This window comes from Astatotilapia calliptera, chromosome 6 (assembly GCF_964374335.1).
Source record: "Astatotilapia calliptera chromosome 6, fAstCal68.1, whole genome shotgun sequence".
NCBI lineage: Eukaryota > Metazoa > Chordata > Actinopteri > Cichliformes > Cichlidae > Astatotilapia > Astatotilapia calliptera.
Window position 1 is genome coordinate 17899549 of NC_137427.1, and position 18146 is coordinate 17917694.

At 37.7% G+C, this 18146-nt stretch overlaps 1 protein-coding gene across 1 annotated transcript; it reads right to left on the bottom strand.

Annotated features, from left to right (window-relative positions):
* Nucleotides 1–1717: 1717 nt before the first annotated feature.
* rnaseh2a (ribonuclease H2, subunit A) lies at nucleotides 1718–16915 on the bottom strand. Its single transcript, XM_026170694.2, has 9 exons — nucleotides 16784–16915; nucleotides 15160–15295; nucleotides 14484–14555; nucleotides 11369–11495; nucleotides 11196–11283; nucleotides 9760–9897; nucleotides 8122–8209; nucleotides 2340–2463; nucleotides 1718–2028 (listed from the first exon to the last, which is right to left on the bottom strand). Exons 2-9 carry the CDS (start codon nucleotides 15284–15286, stop codon nucleotides 1866–1868), a joined length of 927 nt encoding a protein of 308 aa, XP_026026479.1. The 5' UTR covers nucleotides 15287–15295; nucleotides 16784–16915; the 3' UTR covers nucleotides 1718–1865.
* Nucleotides 16916–18146: the final 1231 nt, after the last annotated feature.

Below are 18146 nucleotides of genomic sequence, written 5' to 3' on the forward strand. Positions count from 1 at the left end.
AAGTGCAAGATTGTATTCCATATATAACGCTGCCTATTCACTATGGAACAAAGACAGGATGATCTAATAGAATTACATTGCGCAGTCCTAAGCTGAAATAGATCTGCATTAGTCATATCTACACATGGGCCAACCGCTAACTAATCCCATTGACGCAACAGGACATTGAGCTCCTCAAAGGACTTAAGAGGAGTCTGGGGAAGTTATAAATGACCATAGAAGAAGGATCAAGAAAGGAATCAGCAGCACAGAGTGATTCAGACAGCTCCAGCTGAGGCTACAGCAGCCAACTTGCCTTGGAATTCAGCTTTCTGACATCTGACTACCTTCCACAATCATGGAGCCAGTGGCACAGACAATGACTGCCACGACAGCCTTTGACAGAGAAACTTTCCCCAGGAGAGCTCTGAGAGCAGCCCCCAGAGGAGCCTCATCTCACTTTGTGGGGAGCTCTATCATCATCCTTTCCTCATTTGCCGTCTCCAGCTTAGCTATGAACTGCGGGAAGAGGATCCAGGAGTCCAGAAACAAACCCAACAGCAACTAGCAAGGTGGAGAAATGGATTTCCCTCCATAGCCAACAGCTAGGCTAACCTAGCCAGAATCTATTTTCATATTCATATGACGGGAGCTGGAACTCCTAGCCAGCTGCCTTTCATCATCCTGTAGTAAAATGTGATGCATCATAACGTGTCCTGGAGAAAAGGCCTAGAAGAGGATGAAGCGTGGGACAGATCTGGAAAAAGAATGGCTGCGATTTCTGGAATATAAACATTTGAAGGTCATCTCAAAATTCAGCTGTGCTCTCTAAATGCACATTGTTGTATTGATACAGATTACAGAGTGGGCTTTAAAGAAGAGAAATATATGCAGTAATACCATCAAACCTCATCCTACTTCTACCTCATATCTGTTGCATGTAACACTGAAGACAACAGAAGCTAAACATGATTAAGTTCCAAATATCCACCCCTCGGTTGTGATAAAAATGTACCATTTTATTTTTGAGATGCTTAGCAGAAGTTTTTGTAACATGTTGTTTTATGTTGTTTCTGTTCTTGGCAACCTGTCTGTTAGGACTGATGACTCAAGGAAAACCTGGACTGTCATTTTTATTTAGTCATAATATATCAAAAGATACCGTCTCCCTACAAGAGCTGGATACAGAATCACTCAGTGTATTATCACGTGAAATGCAACGACAACAACTACCAACTGCTGTGAAGTATTTAAAGATTGTATTAAGATACTTAGAACTTTACATTTTTCTTTGAAATTACTAATTTACAGAATTAAAGGCTGTTTTATTGTGACAATATTTATGTTGCTTTTTTGTTAAAATTAAAGACGCTTGTTTTAAGTAGCGCTGTGTTTTATTCTCAACTAAAAGCTACAATCTGAAGAAAACTGTGCAGAGTATGAAGTGTGTTCCAAATCTGCAATGGACCACTTCCATCGGTTTTTACTGAAAGTATACAGAATTAATAAGTTGTTTAGATTTGCGATGAAGCTGAAGATTTCACTGATGTCAGACTTCGATGAATAATTTGTTCTTCTTGTGTTACCAACTCGAATAGTAGTTGCTGCATTCTGTTGATGATTTTCATTCATTTTACCAATGGAGGGCAGTATTGGCATTACAGACTGCAACGCAATCCAGCAATGAACCCACCTTCGTTCTTGATGTATGGTACAGAATGCAGAACACACTTTAAAACATATTTAAACAACATCTTTATATATAAAAACAGTTACAAACAAGACAAATACAGACAGATGACTGAAGTTTGCATCTGTGTTACAAAAAAAGTCCCACAATGCATTTATGACTTCCAGGATGTATGTGAAGGCCCTCTAACGTGTCTTTAGAGTGTGTTGAGGCTCTTCAGCCTCCGCTCAGTGAAGAAGCGGTGTGCCTGGTGGGTTGCATTTTGGTCGTTACCTCCAGCTGATACACTGAAGTAGGACAACATTGACTTGTTGCTCTGCCTCTGCGCTGCCTTCTCGCCATCCTCTTCATCATCGTCCCTGAGAAAAGATTTACGAGGACAAAGATTGTTTTTTAAACTCAGTGCCAACTACTGGTCTCCTAAGGTCAAGCGATTAGCACAGAGATTAAGTGTAACCTGTGATCTTGCAAGTATTCTTATCTAACAGACACACTGAAAAACAAAGTATTTTGCAAATACACTATGAGAAATTGGTATCAGCCAGATCTGTGCTCACAAATAGCAGAAACAGTATAAGAGCAGAATCACAGAAGGACAGATGCTCCTTTAATTGAGGATTTCATAACCAAAGTAGGACTTTGATCAGAATAGAGTTTGAAGGCTCTTTACCAATGCACATTAACCGCTTTGCTGTCCATTAGGGTTTGGGCAGTGCTCCAGCTAAATCGAACAAACTGAGGGTAGCCAAATACTGGGTCGAGGTACTTCAGCAGCCACGCTTTCGTCTTGGGATCTGGAAACAAAGAAAAGAGTGGGACTCAGTGCTAGTTTTTCTACAAAACTTTTACATGCAAATAAAATTATTTTAGCATAACAGTCTTAAGTAGGCAGCATTAAATTCAACAAGTGAAATGTTATTTCAAACTGTTAATCCCAACAATGTCCGTCGCTAATGAAAACAGTGTCCCTTTGATGTAAATTGTAATGTGATATACTTCCGGTTACTTGTGTAACCCCGGTTCTCAGAATAGCATGAGTGAGATGTCTCACTATGGGATGGGCCTGACTTCATCATCAGATCTTAATCCACCGCTTAAATCATATGGTCGGGATATCTGGATCTGTCCTAAAGTGGTTCACCTTATTTCTTGTGGATAGAGCACTTTTAGTTTCAGTGGGAAACTTCTGGTCAGATATAGCTAAATTTTCACGTGGAGTCCCTCAAGGATCGGTTTTAAGCCCCTTGTTATTTTCATTATATATTCTTCCTTTAGGCCATATAATCAGCGGTTTCAAATTTTTTTCCTACCATCTGTATGCAGACGATATCCAATGATACATCTCCTTTAAACCTTGGGAATTAGACAAATTATCCCTCTAATGGGCTGTCTAAGGAAATTAATGGTTGGATGACAAACAATTTTTTGCAGTTGAACGCAGACAAGACTGAGCATTTAATTCTTGCCCCAGAGAGTATCAAGCCCCAAATTAGTCAAAGTCTGGGTTCTTTCTAATCCTTGATTAAAGCTACTGCTCCGAATCTTGGGATAATTTTTGATCACTCTCTGTCTTTTGACAGAGATCAGATCAAGTCTATGACCTGCTCCTGCTTTTTTCATTTAACCATTTAAGACCTACTATAGAACCAAGTCCGCCAGAGCTTATATCATATTTTTACATGCTGTGGAGCCATTTTTGGGAGCATTTCAAGTTGCTATACATCAATACAACCATTATAGCCCAGATTTTAATAATATGTATTCATTAAGTGCATAGTAATTACATAAATTGCAAAAAAGTGCAATAAACTACAAAAAAATTGAAAATCGTTTTTGCTTTTTTAACATATATTTGTAGTTAGAGAAATTTAAGAGGCTTATCCCTCAAAACTGTAAATACAAAAAAGTTGCACAAAATAGTTTCCCACCACAGGAAATTTATTTTGAGTGTCTTCATAGTTTTATTTTTGAAATACACCAATTTTTATACACTGCAGGAAAAACGAAAATAAATATTATACTGCAAATTTGCAAAAAAGCAGCATATGCATCAAAATAAACTATTTCCAGCAGTGCAATATGAGTCCTAAGCATCCCAGAAACGACACAGAAAGTCATAAAGTCAAAGATAACTTTTAAAAAGACGAGTATAGGCCCTGAGGCCCTGATAGTAAAAAAGACTACATTTCCGCGAAAATGACGTCACTTCCGGTTTCGGGCAGGTAATGGCGGAAATGCAAAAGTTCGCGCTGACGTCTATTCCAACGTAGGAAGTGTTATGACCAGCTGATTGGATCGGTAAAGCGTGTTTCTGGAATATTATGTTTTTGTTCCTGCAAGCGCTTTTTATGCAGTTTTTGCAAAGCTTTATGTGGAAGGAAACCGTGACCTAGGACAAGCTGATGGCATAAGATGTAAGTACAACTCCTCCGGTTTCATATGCAAAAAAATTTTTGCGCTAGCTTACGTGGTTGCAGTGCTACCGGGATTTAAAAATAGTTACGCAAAACAGAGCGTGCCCGCTCCGATCGGCTGTAAAGGGTTAAGAAATATTGCTAAACTTAGGACTATTGTCTCCAAAGGTGAAATGGAGATGCTTGTCCATGCCTTCATCTCCTCCCGGTTAGACTATTGTAACCCACTCTTTTCCTGTCTGTCTAAGGCCTCCTTAAATCACTTTCAAAAATGCTGCAGCACAGTAATAAATTCTCCTATATCACTCCCATGTTAAAATCCTTGCACTAGCACTAACTAGGGCTGGGCCATATTATACCGTTCACGGTAATACCGGTATAATGTTAGGCAACGATAGGAAAATGAAATATCGCGATAGAATATGAGTAAAACGCGCATGCGCAGTGCCTTTGTTTTCATACGCACATGGCCGATTGTTGAGTGAAACAGATGAACCAGAACTGGTTTGTAAAAATGGTGCAACTTCAGTGATGTGGAACTGGTTTGGTGTTTTTCGGCCGTCGTTATTGTCGTATTTGTCGGACTAAGATGCTCTTAAATCTGGGAGTAATCTGGGTCCTAAACTCCGTACGTTTCAGGTCAAACGAACACCGCAGCATCACTGAGAGTTAAAAACTGTCTAAATTCTTTCATCTTTAATAAAACGATCAGCATTGCGGCTTTACCAGGTGTAACTATGAAGTTTAACTTCCAGGCATCCATGAAAACAAAAGTTATTACATTTAACGGAGTTAGAAGTTAGCAGGAAGCTAGCGGAAGTTAGCTCGCTAGTTTCGCTAGTTACCTAAGCATGATCTAGCATGTTCTGACTGAGAGATTTCTGAAAAAATTCAAACGTACAGCTCTGCTATCACTTCCAACATAAATGAAGACAGGAAACTAAACAGCAGTGACGTTTGTAGGGTTACTGTAGTTGGGCTAGCTGGTATATAATGATGTGCTACGTGATCGCTAGCGACACAGCTATGTTAGCATAATATAAACAGTGAAGCTGGAGGACGAACGCTAACACTTTTCCACTTATAAAAGTTAACGTGAAGGTTCCTGATAGTTAGAGACAAATGCAAGCGCATGGCAGGATGCTGTAAACGGACCAAACTTCAGTCAGGAGAACAACTGAGATAATCCATCCACAATACGAGGTTAGTCATTAATATACTGCAACAACATGGGAATAGAGCAGCTGCCAGAGAATTCAACATTAATGAATCAATGGTACAGAAGTGGAGGAAGCAAGAAGAATGAGTTTAATAAAGTTTGATTTATCTGACTGCTTTGTTTCGCTTAATGTGCCTTATAATCCCGTGCACCTTATGGTCCGAAAAATACGTACTTACGCTTAATAATACGTTTAATACGTTTAATACGTTTAATGTTACAAAGCACCTCTTTTTAACTTCAGTGGATATTATACATGGTTATGCTCAGGATATGTCAGCCCATTTCTACTGGAAATGCCTTTTGGTTAAACTTTCAGCAAGGAATTTGCATTTGCACTGTTACATTTTTATAAAGCTTTAATGTACATAAAAACCAGCTTCTTGTTTAAGTGAAAATAAATGGAAGGTTGTCTTTTTGCGCTAGTAATGTTGTGGAGTTGTATTTTGTCTCGCATCAACTATATCGTCAGTTATATCGTTATCGCAAATTTTCAAATATATATCGTGATAAATATTTTTGGCCATATCGCCCTGCTCTAGCACTATGTGATATGCTTTTATACTTCCTTAATATTGTTATATTGTTTTGTTCAGTATGCTTTTATATTCCCATGTGAAGCACTTTGCAATAGGTTCTTGTCTTAAAAAAGTGCTATATAAATACATTTTACTTACTACTTAACTTCAGCTCCCAGGATGAAGTTGAGAGTGCTGCCTCTCTCTCTCTCTCTCTCTCAGAGAGAGAGAAGGAGCGGTGTCTCGCCCACCCTGCGTGTCCTAAACACTTGTGTTATGGGGACATCTAGTTGCAGAATATGGTTGTAACACCTAGATAACACTAGCACGCGTAGGGTGTCAAGCTTCTTACAGCATCGGCTATAGCAGTGTTTCCCAACCACTGTGCTGCAGCACATAGGTGTGCCGTGGAAGAATATCTGGTTCGACCTGATTAGTACTCTAAGCAACCGGCATGAGTAACGGGCAGAACAATTACATTGTCTTCCACTAGAGGGCAGTACAACTACATGCTTTGATTAAATGAGTTGCTAACTGCCAGGGAAACAGAAGACAACGAAAAAATTACATAATACCGGTAGTCATGCTTTGAGACAATGCAGTGTGTAACAGCAATCGATAAACATTTGAAAAGAAAAAGTAGTCAATTTAACCTGGGTCCTGTTCAGAGCCAGATGAAGGCCCTAACATGCAAAAAAGGTAAACTGGGGACAAACGAGCCCATTCCGCTATACCTGATGCACGGGGAAAAATGATCAATATGTCTTATGTGACATTTTTGTTTGGTGGTGTGCCGTGTGATTTTTATAATATGAAATATGTACTGTGGCTCCAAAAGGTTGGGAAATCCTGGGTTATAGCATGGTTACTGAGGTGGGCAGCAGTGCCCTCTTGAGGCAGCAGTGCCATAGTGTTGTTTATTGACTTTTTGAGCGCTCTAGACAAACCCCAGTGCCACGGATTGGTACCAGTCCGTGAGTCGTTTGGTACCGGGCTGCGAGAGTTGATGCTCGGGTGTAGAATTTATGGTTTACAGGATTTTTAAAACCGTTAACTCGTTTTCCCTGGGTTTTTTCCCGTGTTGTAGTCGAGTGTCTTATTTTGTTATTTTGAAAGAAATATTTACGCATCACCACAGCGACCAGAGAACATTAAGGGGCAGAGAGGAGGATTTTATTCTTAATGTTGATGACGCATTTAAGGAGGACGCTGCTAATAAAGTTACACAATTACACAGTGAATTTGCGTTAATTATTATATTTACAAAATACCACCGTTTTTGCCTTAGTTGTATCATTTTATTTTGCTGTGTTTATCCGCGATACGGTCCGTGAAAATATTGTCTGACATTAGACCAGTCCGTGGCGCAAAAAAGGTTGGGGACCACTGCTCTAGACTGTGCCCTCGGCAGTGAGTCTGGACACGGCGGGGGGACATGTTGAGTGTGCCTGTGGGACTTAGAAGTAGCAACAAGCAACATACTCCGCAGACTTGGTGTGCACTTTTACTCTAGATTTTGTCGCCACAGCTAGCCTAAGCAGGTTGAGATATGCTCCAAAGCGAGAAGAGGTGTTTAAATACAAGTTACATAATACTGTAAGCTCTTTAACAAATTTCCCACGCGTGGGACTAATAAAGGTTATCTTATCTTATTTAAGGGTGGGTGGTTCTGTCCAAAGTGGTAGTGGCAATCACCAGCCAATCAGGATTTGTGGAATGAGATAAAAACTTCTGATGAATGAGCTTCTGGGGGAGACGCATCCCATAGTGAAACAGTGAATACAACCATGTATCTTTTCATAAAAAGTGTCAGCATTAAATATATTGTATAATATATAAAGCTGATGCAGAAATTAATTGTAAAAAACAAACAAACAAAAAAAAAACCCAAAACATTTTCCAAAGAAATGTTTGGTTGTTTTGTTTTTTTTAAATGGCACAAAGGCAATGTAATAAGTCATATTTTTTCCATTGAGGTTAAAGTAATTCTACACTGTTTATGTGCCATGTTTAAGTTCAAATTTTCACTGTGTGGCCCACCCCAGCTTTAACAGCTACACTAAGGTATATTAAGTGCATTTAATTTAAAGTTAACTAGTTAACTAGGTTAATATGACTTATCATTTATGGTCAGTGTAAAATGTTTGTACCCACACTCACAGCAACATTTCAGAAGTTTGCTCTACTTTATTGTTCCACAGCACTAACTTTACATACTTTTACTTAAGCAAAACAAACTTTTAGTTTAAAATAAAACATGTTATTGCGGATGGATAATAACATATGTGCATGGTTTCCTACCATTAGGGTACCCTGAGCCATAGTCTGTATCCACCTCTCCCAAGTCCTCTGTAAAGTTCCAGCCTTTCACGACACGATCCCTAGCAACCTGCAAACCAAAAAATAGCACCAGAAAACTCTTTAAGAGCTGAAAATATGAAATATAAAATATGAATATTCTTTAGTAACAGCAACGGTAGGTCAATAATCGCAAAAGGGAAATTGCTCCTTTTGGTCTGCTGTCTACTGCAGTAAACCAGAAACCATTAAGTGGAGAAAAAAAACATCTCAATGTAAAATGCTGAATATTTGAAGAACCAAAACTCTGTTTTCTACTAGGGCTGCCACGATTAGTCGACTAGTCACGATTACGTCGACTATCAAAATCGTCGACGACTGATTTAATAGTCGACGCGTCGTTTGAAGCTTTGTAAGATCCAAAAGACGCAGAAATAAGTAGCAGGATTTAAGAGTGTAATAACGGACTGAAACAGAAGATGGCAGCACTGCATGTACAAGGATGCCAGCTGCCGTTAAACCCCGAAGAAGAAGAAGCTGTGTCCCAGAATTCATAGCGCGGCCCAGCTCAGTTTCCAACAATGGCGGCAGCTAGTTAGTTTTAATATTACTCTTATTATTCTTTCTGGGTCACAAAATAAACGTTTAACATATTTTCAGGCGAGAATGTAGCTGTGTAAACCTCAAATATCTGCTCAGTTTATCAAGACACCACATATTTTCAAAAGCGCTCCGACGTTTTCGGAGACATCTGTTACCCACTAGCTCGATAGCTAGCCGGGGGCTAGGCTAACTAGAGCCGTGAGAGCACCGGACTCCCGGCAAATAGTTTTCAAACCCACCGCCGTCTTTCGCTCCTCAGGTTAAACGTGATATATAAGTCACTTAGATAACTTAAAAATGTTATTGTTTTGCCTTTTTTTTTTTTTTTTTTAGTATTTTATTTGTTCCTGAGTAAATCAGTTTGGCTGAGATTAAAGTTATAGTTTTTACACAGCTGAACAAACGTCAAGCAGACAGCTGATTATCAGAAGTGTGAGATGCTGTTATAGTTTAGATAGCAAGGAGTTTATTAAACTTCACCAAAACAATCTGCAAATTTCATTAAAATTTAATAAACTATCATCTTGTCTTTATTTTTAGTTAGCACAGACCTTAAACACTTAAAGCTGTAAACTAATGATAGTTATATAAGAGCAGATGCTGCTGGTGCAATAAGCTGTACGTTTTACGTCCAATGGATGATGATCTGATTAGTCGACTAATCGCCAAAATAATCGGTGACTAGTCGACTATCAAAATAATCGTTTGTGGCAGCCCTATTTTCTACACTAAATAATCGCATAAGATATATCACTAAAAAAATACCATAAAAAGTGTGTAATCCTTACACGAATAAGGACATAATTTTGTATTATTGTTCAAATGCTTCTCTTTAGCCTGATAGTAAAGTTGTGCAAAATCCAATGCACAACTGTTTTGCATTTACTACAGCTTGTAAAAACTACTTGTTTCAATACTTCAATGAAATCTCTGAAGGTAGCTTTACACCCTAGAGATAATAAAGTACCAACCAACTCTAATAGCCAAGGAATTTAAAAACAGAAAAGACTTAAATCCAGCTGAGGACTGATCACTAACCTTTGCACAGATACTGGCTGCACTCACAACTGGAAACAGGGAGTCAGCTTTTGGCCTCACAGTCACTTGAATACCCGGAAACCGCTGAGAGAGTTTATGCTCATACTTGTCCGCTGGGCCAACTGTGTCCACATAAATCTGCACAACACAGAGATAGTAAAAGTTAAGACAGAGGCAAATAATACACAATGAAAAAGTCAGGTTGGATCACTCGGAGCTACAACTTAAAACAGTTAAACAAAAAGGATAATTACTACTTCAAATATAATAAAGCTGCGATAAGACAGCGATTTAATATATTTTGGTTTTTATTTGACGATACAGTAGATCAGACCTGGGATGTACGGTTCTAGACCACCTGTAGCGGAGGTCATTGGTGGACTGTTCTGCACTAATATGCCCACTAACATGAGGGGGAAAAAAGAAGCATTGAGGAATGTGTCTATCTCAAGGCAAACAGTAACAAGACAGATAGAATTTGCAGGAAGTATGGAGTTTCCATTGAAAAACAAAGCAGACAACTCTGTTTTCTGATTGAACTTTGTCTCCTTGGCTCCATAATAGCTATAAAGTCTGCAACACATTTTTCGACGTTGGAAAACAAAAAGGTTTGAGGTCAGTGAAAGTTAGGAAACTGCAAGCTTGGATAGGCTGTAATGGAATAAATTGCAGGTGTAATGGCAGGTATTATAACAAAACAAAAAGTCTGACTTTTGAAGCAGATGCAAGATAAAGTGTCTGAATGGTGACAGAGGCTACCACACAGCTGCATGTGGCTCATTCATGGGCAAGAGTTTGGGACCTGAGAGCAGAAATATAAAATTGTTTTTTAAGAAGAAAGGCAAGCACATCCAGAGCTCTAAGGTCCATAAGGCATAATGCATCTCAGGTATTAAACCCAACTTGAATTTACTTGTTCAAGCCCAAAAAAGATTCTCTCATTGAAAAAGAAAAAAAGAACTTAAAAACTGCAGATAAAGTAATTAAAACTATAACCAAAACAGCAAAAGTGCTTTGTTTAAAATGAAAAGTCTTTGAAATTTTGCAAAAACATGTAACTTTTCTTCTTTAATTTTTGGAAATGTTGATTAAATAGTGATAAAATAATGGTGTTTTTACTAGCTCTATTTCACATTTTCATTGCTTAATTGTAGCATCTTCTCTTACCAGAAACTGTTTATACAGACATCAAGAGAGTTTAAAGAGATTAATACTGAGCACAGTTAAACCCACCTTATTAGTGTGGCTCTCCACAATGCCCCTGCCCTTTAACTGCCCACCCACACAAAAGTGCCCCCTTAGGCTCAAAGGACAGTTTCAAAGCAGATTTAGCTTTTAGGAACGTAGAGGAAATATGACCTATACAGGACATTGCGGACCCTATTAAAAGAATAATGTGCACATATTTAAACATTTCATGTAAACTGTTTACCTACCTCTTTAAGCTGTACTCCACTGTCCAAAGCATACTGTACAAGGTCTATTGCTGTATCGTGTGAAAGGGCGTTGAGGTTGTATTTTGTCCTTGAAGGAAAAATACACATTATGTTAGTCTGCATGAATGATGGTAACAAACCTCCAAGTGCATGGCGCTGTATGCGCAAATTACCTCCGTAACATGCAGGTAGAGATGGTGTTTGGCGACAGAATCTGCAGAGCCCACCCAACATAACTCTTAGCTTCATCCAGTTTTTCAAAAAGATTCTCTCTTTCTGCCTCTGTCAGGGTTTTTGAATCTAAAAGAAAAGCAAATAATCACTGAAGACACAATGACAAATTGTATCTTTAAATGTGGAAAGGAAAACACTGGGGGGCTTTTCATGCTCATTTATTTTCTGGTGACATTTTTAGTTACTGAAACAAAGTAAATAATGATTAGCAAGCTTCATACTTTTTAGGGCTGGGCGATATGGCCTAAAATCCATATTGCGGTATAATTTGAAGCACGTGCGGTAACGATATATATCACGATATATTCTTTTCTTCTGTATAACGTATTTTCCACATTATAAGGCACACTTAAAATCCTTTAATTTTCTCAAAACTCAAGAGTGTGCCTTATGTATAAATTCTGGTTGTGCTTACTGACCTCGAACCGACTTTGGCGTGCAGAAATCTGTTAAAAATGTTTTAGTACAACTTTGGTAAGCCGCACAGCTTGATGGATTGTCAGAGCATTACGGCTGCCGTAGTGAGGAGCTTTGTGGAGTAATTTGGGTCCAAAACTCCGTCCACTTCAGGTCCCAAAGTCAAACGAACGCTAGGAGTTAAAAACGGTCTAAATTCTTTCATCTTTAATTAAATCATCAGTGTTGCTGCTTTATCGGGTGTAACAATTAAGTTTTACATCCATGAAAACAGAATTTATTAAATTTAACGGAGTTAGAAGTTAACAGGAAGTTAACTTGCTAGTTTCCATCTAAACATGACATACCATGTTCTTACTGAGAGATTTTTGAAACTAATTAAAACATACAGCTCTGCTACCACTTCCAACATAAATGAAGACAGGAAACTAAACAGCAGTGGCGTTTGCAGGGTTACTGAAGTTGGACTACCTGGTATATAATGTTGTGCTATGTGACTGCTAGCGACACAGCTATGTTAGCATAACATTAGCTAGGGCTGCTCAATTAATCGAATTTTAATCACGATTACAATCTGGGCTTTCAACGATCATTAAAAATGACTGAGCCAATTATTAGCCCCTCCCTCGTGCTTTACTCTCGCGCTGCTCCGTGTGGCAAATCGAGCGCACCTCTCTGCATTTCGAACCTGCATCACAACAATTAAGAGGACCCAAGGGAAGCTCGGAAAGCTCGGAAAGGTAAGCAGAAGTTATTTGGAGAGGAGAGTGACTGCCGTTGGTTGAAAAGAGAGGTAAAAAAAAAAAACCAACTTCAGTGGTGTGGAAACATTATGGGTTTGCGGAGTCAGACGTGGATCAAGTAGACATAGTGTGTAAACTTTGCTATGGTGTCATAGCTGCACCACAGAGCAACACTGCAAAGTTCACTAAACATAGATGTTTACATTTTTCATTTATTTTTTATATTGCAAACATTTGCACTGTTATCAGTATTTGCACACTATTTTATATTATTTTTTTAAAGTCATTATTCAATACATTGTTATTGTTAACCCTTTAAATCCCTGTAGAACCAGAACCGCGTAAGCTAGCGCAATAGTTTGTTTTGTATATGAAACCGGAGGAGTTGTACTTACATCTTATGCCATCAGCTTGTCCTCGGTCACGGTTTCTTTCCACATACAGCTTTGCAAAAATTGCATAAAAAGCCTTGCAGGAATAAAAACATAATATTCCAGAAACACGCTTTGCCAATCCGATCAGCTGTTCGTAACACTTCCCACAATGAAAAAGACGTCAACACGAACTATCGCATGTCCGCCATTTCCTGTCCGAAACCGGAAGTGACGTCATTTTTACGGAAAATTTAGTTTTTTACTTGTAGGCCTTAAAAGCCTATACTGGTGTTTTTATAAGTCATGTTTGACTTTTCTGAATAGTTTCTGAGATGCTTAGAACTCGAATTGCACTGCTGGAAATAGTTTATTTTGATGCAACTGCTGTTTTCTTTGCAAATTTGCATCATAGGATTGTTTTTTGTTTTTCCTGCAGTATATAAAAATTGCTGTATCTCCAAAATAAAACTATGAAGACACTCAAAATAAATTTCCTGTGGTGGGAAACTATCTTTTGCAACTTTTTTGTATTTAAAGTTTTGAGGGATAAGCCTCTTAAATTTCCCCAAGTAGAAATATATGTAAAAAAAACAAAAACGATTTTCAATTTTTTTGTAGTTTATTGCACTTTTTTGTAATTAAAGTAGTTAATATGGACTTAATGCATACATATTATTAAAATATGGGCTATAACAGTTGTATTGATGTATAGCAACTTGAAATGCTCCCAAAAATGGCACTGCAGCATGTAAAAAAATAATAATATAAGCTCTGGCCGACTTGGTTCTATGGTAGGTCTTAAAGGGTTAAATAAATATCGTCAAATAATCGAGATTTCAATTTCAGTGAAAATAATCGTGATTATCATTTTTGCCATAATCGAGCAGCCCTAACATTAGCACAGTGAAGCTGGAGGATGAACACCAACTTTTTCCACTCAATAAAAGTTAACGTGAGGGATTCTGGTGGTCAGGGACAAATGCAATCGCATAGCAGGATGCTATACACGGAGCAAACTTCAGTCAGGAGAACAACTGAGATTATTAATCCACAATACGAGGTTAGTCATTAATATACTGCAACAATATGGGAATAGAGCAGCTGCGAGAGAATTCAACATTAATGAATCAATGTTACGGAAATGGAGGAAGCGCAGTTTTTGGCTTTCCCCATATTTCAAAAGTGCTTCATCTCTTTGCTATGACTGTCGCCCGCCATAATTTGCAGATGATAATGGTTTTAGCCGCTGCGATGCTTTCGACCAAAACAGGGGCAGCTTGATGACATCATCAACATGCGCTATCGCGGTAGAGCAGTATAGTCAAAATCTCTATCGTTGGCCAAATTTATATCGTTTCTATCATATATCGTTTATATCGCCCACCCCTACTACTTTTCTTTCTTTTTTTTGTTTAATTGTACAGGAGGACAGCAGTGACAATGAGTTTAAAGCATTATATTCAGAAAGACTGCTGCATTTTTCTCCGTTTAAATACAGCAATACAAGCAAACTGGTTTACCTGCTACTTTCAAGTCCTTCAGCTCCTCCTTTCTGGAAAGTGGACAGAAACATATCCCATACACCATCGGCCCTGCATCACAAGTAACATCAAAACTGTTAGATTTCTCTACTAAATGTACATACTAATTCACCCAAAACTCAAATGGCAAATAACAGGAAGACAACAAACATCAATATCAGCTCATAGCTACATGGTTGGCTCCTATCAACAAATAACATGGCATTTACCAAAGATTAAGTAACTATCTTGTGTCAAATATTTCCACTGCCTTAATGTTTAAGGACAGTGAGATGATCAGAAAATCTGTTGGTTTTTAACCATTAAAATGTTCTCGTTTTTCTAGCAAAGAAGGGATATTAGAAACAAAAGCATTGGACAAACTGTTCTTTAACACTGGTATTAGACCAGAATTTCACATTCTGTGTATCCAGACCAGTAAACAAAATTATTAAATTTTAAAATAAGTTGTAGGATAAAATTTCTAAACATTTTATGAAGGTTTTTAATTAATGTTCAATTAAAGGCAAAAATTTGCCAAATTTGGCAAACATTTAATTTAGTTAAGTGCAATTTTAACACTATGTTTCAACATAACTTTACATACTTTGCACTCTGTGTTTCAAATATAGAAGAACCTCGAGTGGTTAGCTTAGAGTAAGTAAAAGTCACGTACCCAGCACAGGCCCCCTGCCAGCCTCATCAATGCCAAGACAGCAATCCTCCGTTTTGCAGACTTCAGGGATCTCAGAAACCAGCCGGCAGCTGACGGAGTTGTCATCTTCAAAGGGGCTGAGGTCCATGACTGATGGCTGAAAGAACATGCAACATTAAATTACATTTAAAGTTGACTTTTGTCTCAGTGAGCCACAAAGTAAGGCGTGTATTTATTATTTTACTTACTTTAAACTTCTGTAAGAGATGCCCCTGATAAATACCCTCCAAACTTTAATTAAAAAGACTAAAACCAAATAATTAACTAAATATAAGGATCAAACCCACTACAAAAATAACTGAAGCCTAACTGAAGAGAAAACAAATACTGAAAACTAAAGGAAAAAAATTAATCAGAAAATGTAAAACTTTTTTAAATTAATTTTTTTGAACTCAGAAAAACTGCAACAACACACTTAATACATTTTGCTGAAGAAGCGGCATCATTTAATGCCCTGTTTAGCATCTAAATCAGGTGTGTCAGGGCACACAGTGGGGTGTTAATGTTTCGACAGCATTGACTGACCATACATTTGTGCAAACTTAAATAAAGTGTGCAAAAAAACAAAAACAAAAAAACACGCTTTAGGATCAGGTTAAAAGTTGCAGTGTGTAAAATATCACTGCTAGAAAGACTGCAGTAAACTGAATTTTGTTTTCTTACTCCTCCCTTTTCAAGTCGATATCCTAACTATGGTGGCTGTTGAAGGACAAACAAGTTTTAGTCAGCCAAGAGAAACCAAAAACATTAAATTTAGACTGTAACCCACAAGGGCTGCAGCTGGCTGGCAGGTTTCTACTACTGTTTAAAAAAAATAAAAAATAAAGAGAAAAAGATTTCCACACACTATATTTATGAATATTTTAATATCAATATTTAGCAACAAATCAGGAAAAAACAAAGAAACTGATATGTAAGGTGGGTAAGAAAAACAATGAAATACACAACATTGTTTTTCTTACCTACCTTACAGGAGGAGAAAAAAAGCTCTACCCAGACTGAGCTCCTGACAGGAGAGCAAATGATGATGTGTGAATCTGTGGGTGTGTGTCGGGAGCTTAAAGGGACTTTATGAAGGGAGATGTAAGATCCCACTGTGCGATGGTACTCTAAAAGTCAAATGACAGCAATGTGAGATCCAGCTCTGACTCATTAAGTTATACACATTCAGACACAATGAAACACACACAGACCTACAATCGGACATGGAATAACCACACACAGTTATTCCGTTGTTGGATTACATGATTGTATGACAATTAACTTAAAGAAATTGCTCCTACATTTATTGCATACACAGAGAAAATCGCCACATTTCGGATCCTTACAACTTTAGAGAACGGATATTTTATACGAGGATTTTATCAACGGAAAAGGTGCATTTCAGAAGAAATATGAAATGCTCTGTTATTATCCGTGTGGTTGCTGTGAGCTTAAACGTTAGCTAAATGCTACGCGCCACTCAAACGGACAGTTTTAACCAGCTCGCCCTGGAGATTTGTGCTTAAGTCATTAGTTTAGGCTGCTGGGAGAAAATGCCAAAGTAGCACACATCGTCATAAACGCAAGCAAAGTTTATGCTGACCTGCTCAGATGATGAAAACACCCCAAACTTCACCTGACGAGTACTTCTGTGTGCACCGTGCAGCAGATTTGGCGCCCCTGGATTGACGTCATCATCGGTTCTTCTTCTCTTGTGTTTGATGGCAGTTCTAATTCTCTAGAGTTGTATTACTGCCACCCCCAGTTTTTTAGTCAATGATTTCAGTCTTTTCTTCCCCCGTACCGATTCCCTTTAGAGGGCCGCAAGTTCCAAAATTAGTTAAATAAATACATTATTAAATAATCAAATAAAAGTTTAATTAATTAATTAAATAATATTAAATTATAAATTATAAATAAGTAATGTATCAAATGTTTTAAATGAATTGGACAGCTATTTAATACAATAATTATATATTCATTAATTCATTAATTATTCCCTTAATTAATTAATCAATAAAAAAAATAATAAATTGTTTAATTATGTATTTATTTCCTTTGTTTTGGGACTTGTAGTCCCCCATAAGTCCCTACACTGAAGTTTTTTAACTCTCTGTCACTGTCAGGAAAACTCTAATAGTCTTTATTCTTGCATCATTCCAGCACAAAGTCGAAACATGCTGTTTCTCTTTCTGAGCCAGTAACCCTATAATATTCCCTATAATGAAAATTTGTATAAACTAGTGTACTATTCTTTGAGTCAGAATGAACATTCCTGTCACAAAATAGAAGCGCCAATCAGGTTTTGGAAAACTGAATTGTACGTATCCTTTATTTATCCAGATACTAAGGTCTCATTGACTTTAGAGATGCCTTTTTAAAGAGAGATCTGGCCTAGAGGACATCAGAAATTGCAGCTAAACATGTTAAGAGGCTAAAAAGGACTTGACTGATTACAACAAGTACAATGATGCAGAGTCCTAAAGACACTTGCAAAACAGATCATTTCATTTACTATACAGGCCCATTAATATAGTTGCTTTCAACAACCCACTAATTGAGTTTCTTTCCTCTACTAAATCTGCACAGCTTTAATTTTAACCCTAGCCAATCCTTGCACATACATAACTTTTTTCTGCAGGGGATGAGGATGTGCTCTTCTGTTTCTGTAATAGCCATGAAATATGATCCGTTTAAGCTGCTGTGACCAGTTCTTATCTGCTCTTTATATTATTTTCAGTCTTGTGTCTTGCTTCTTGCCTCCTCTACTTTATTTTCTGTCTCATGCAAATGTCTCTTATTGAGCTTTCCCAGCTCTTTAGCCATTTTTAAAAGTATTGACCAAACTATGATATTCCTCTTTGATTTGACTGAAAAGTTGGCATCAGCTAATGAGCAATTCATAATGGGACCATGATGATTTCTTTTTGCTGTTTTAGTTGTTAAGTATTCTGACACTCAGTCAT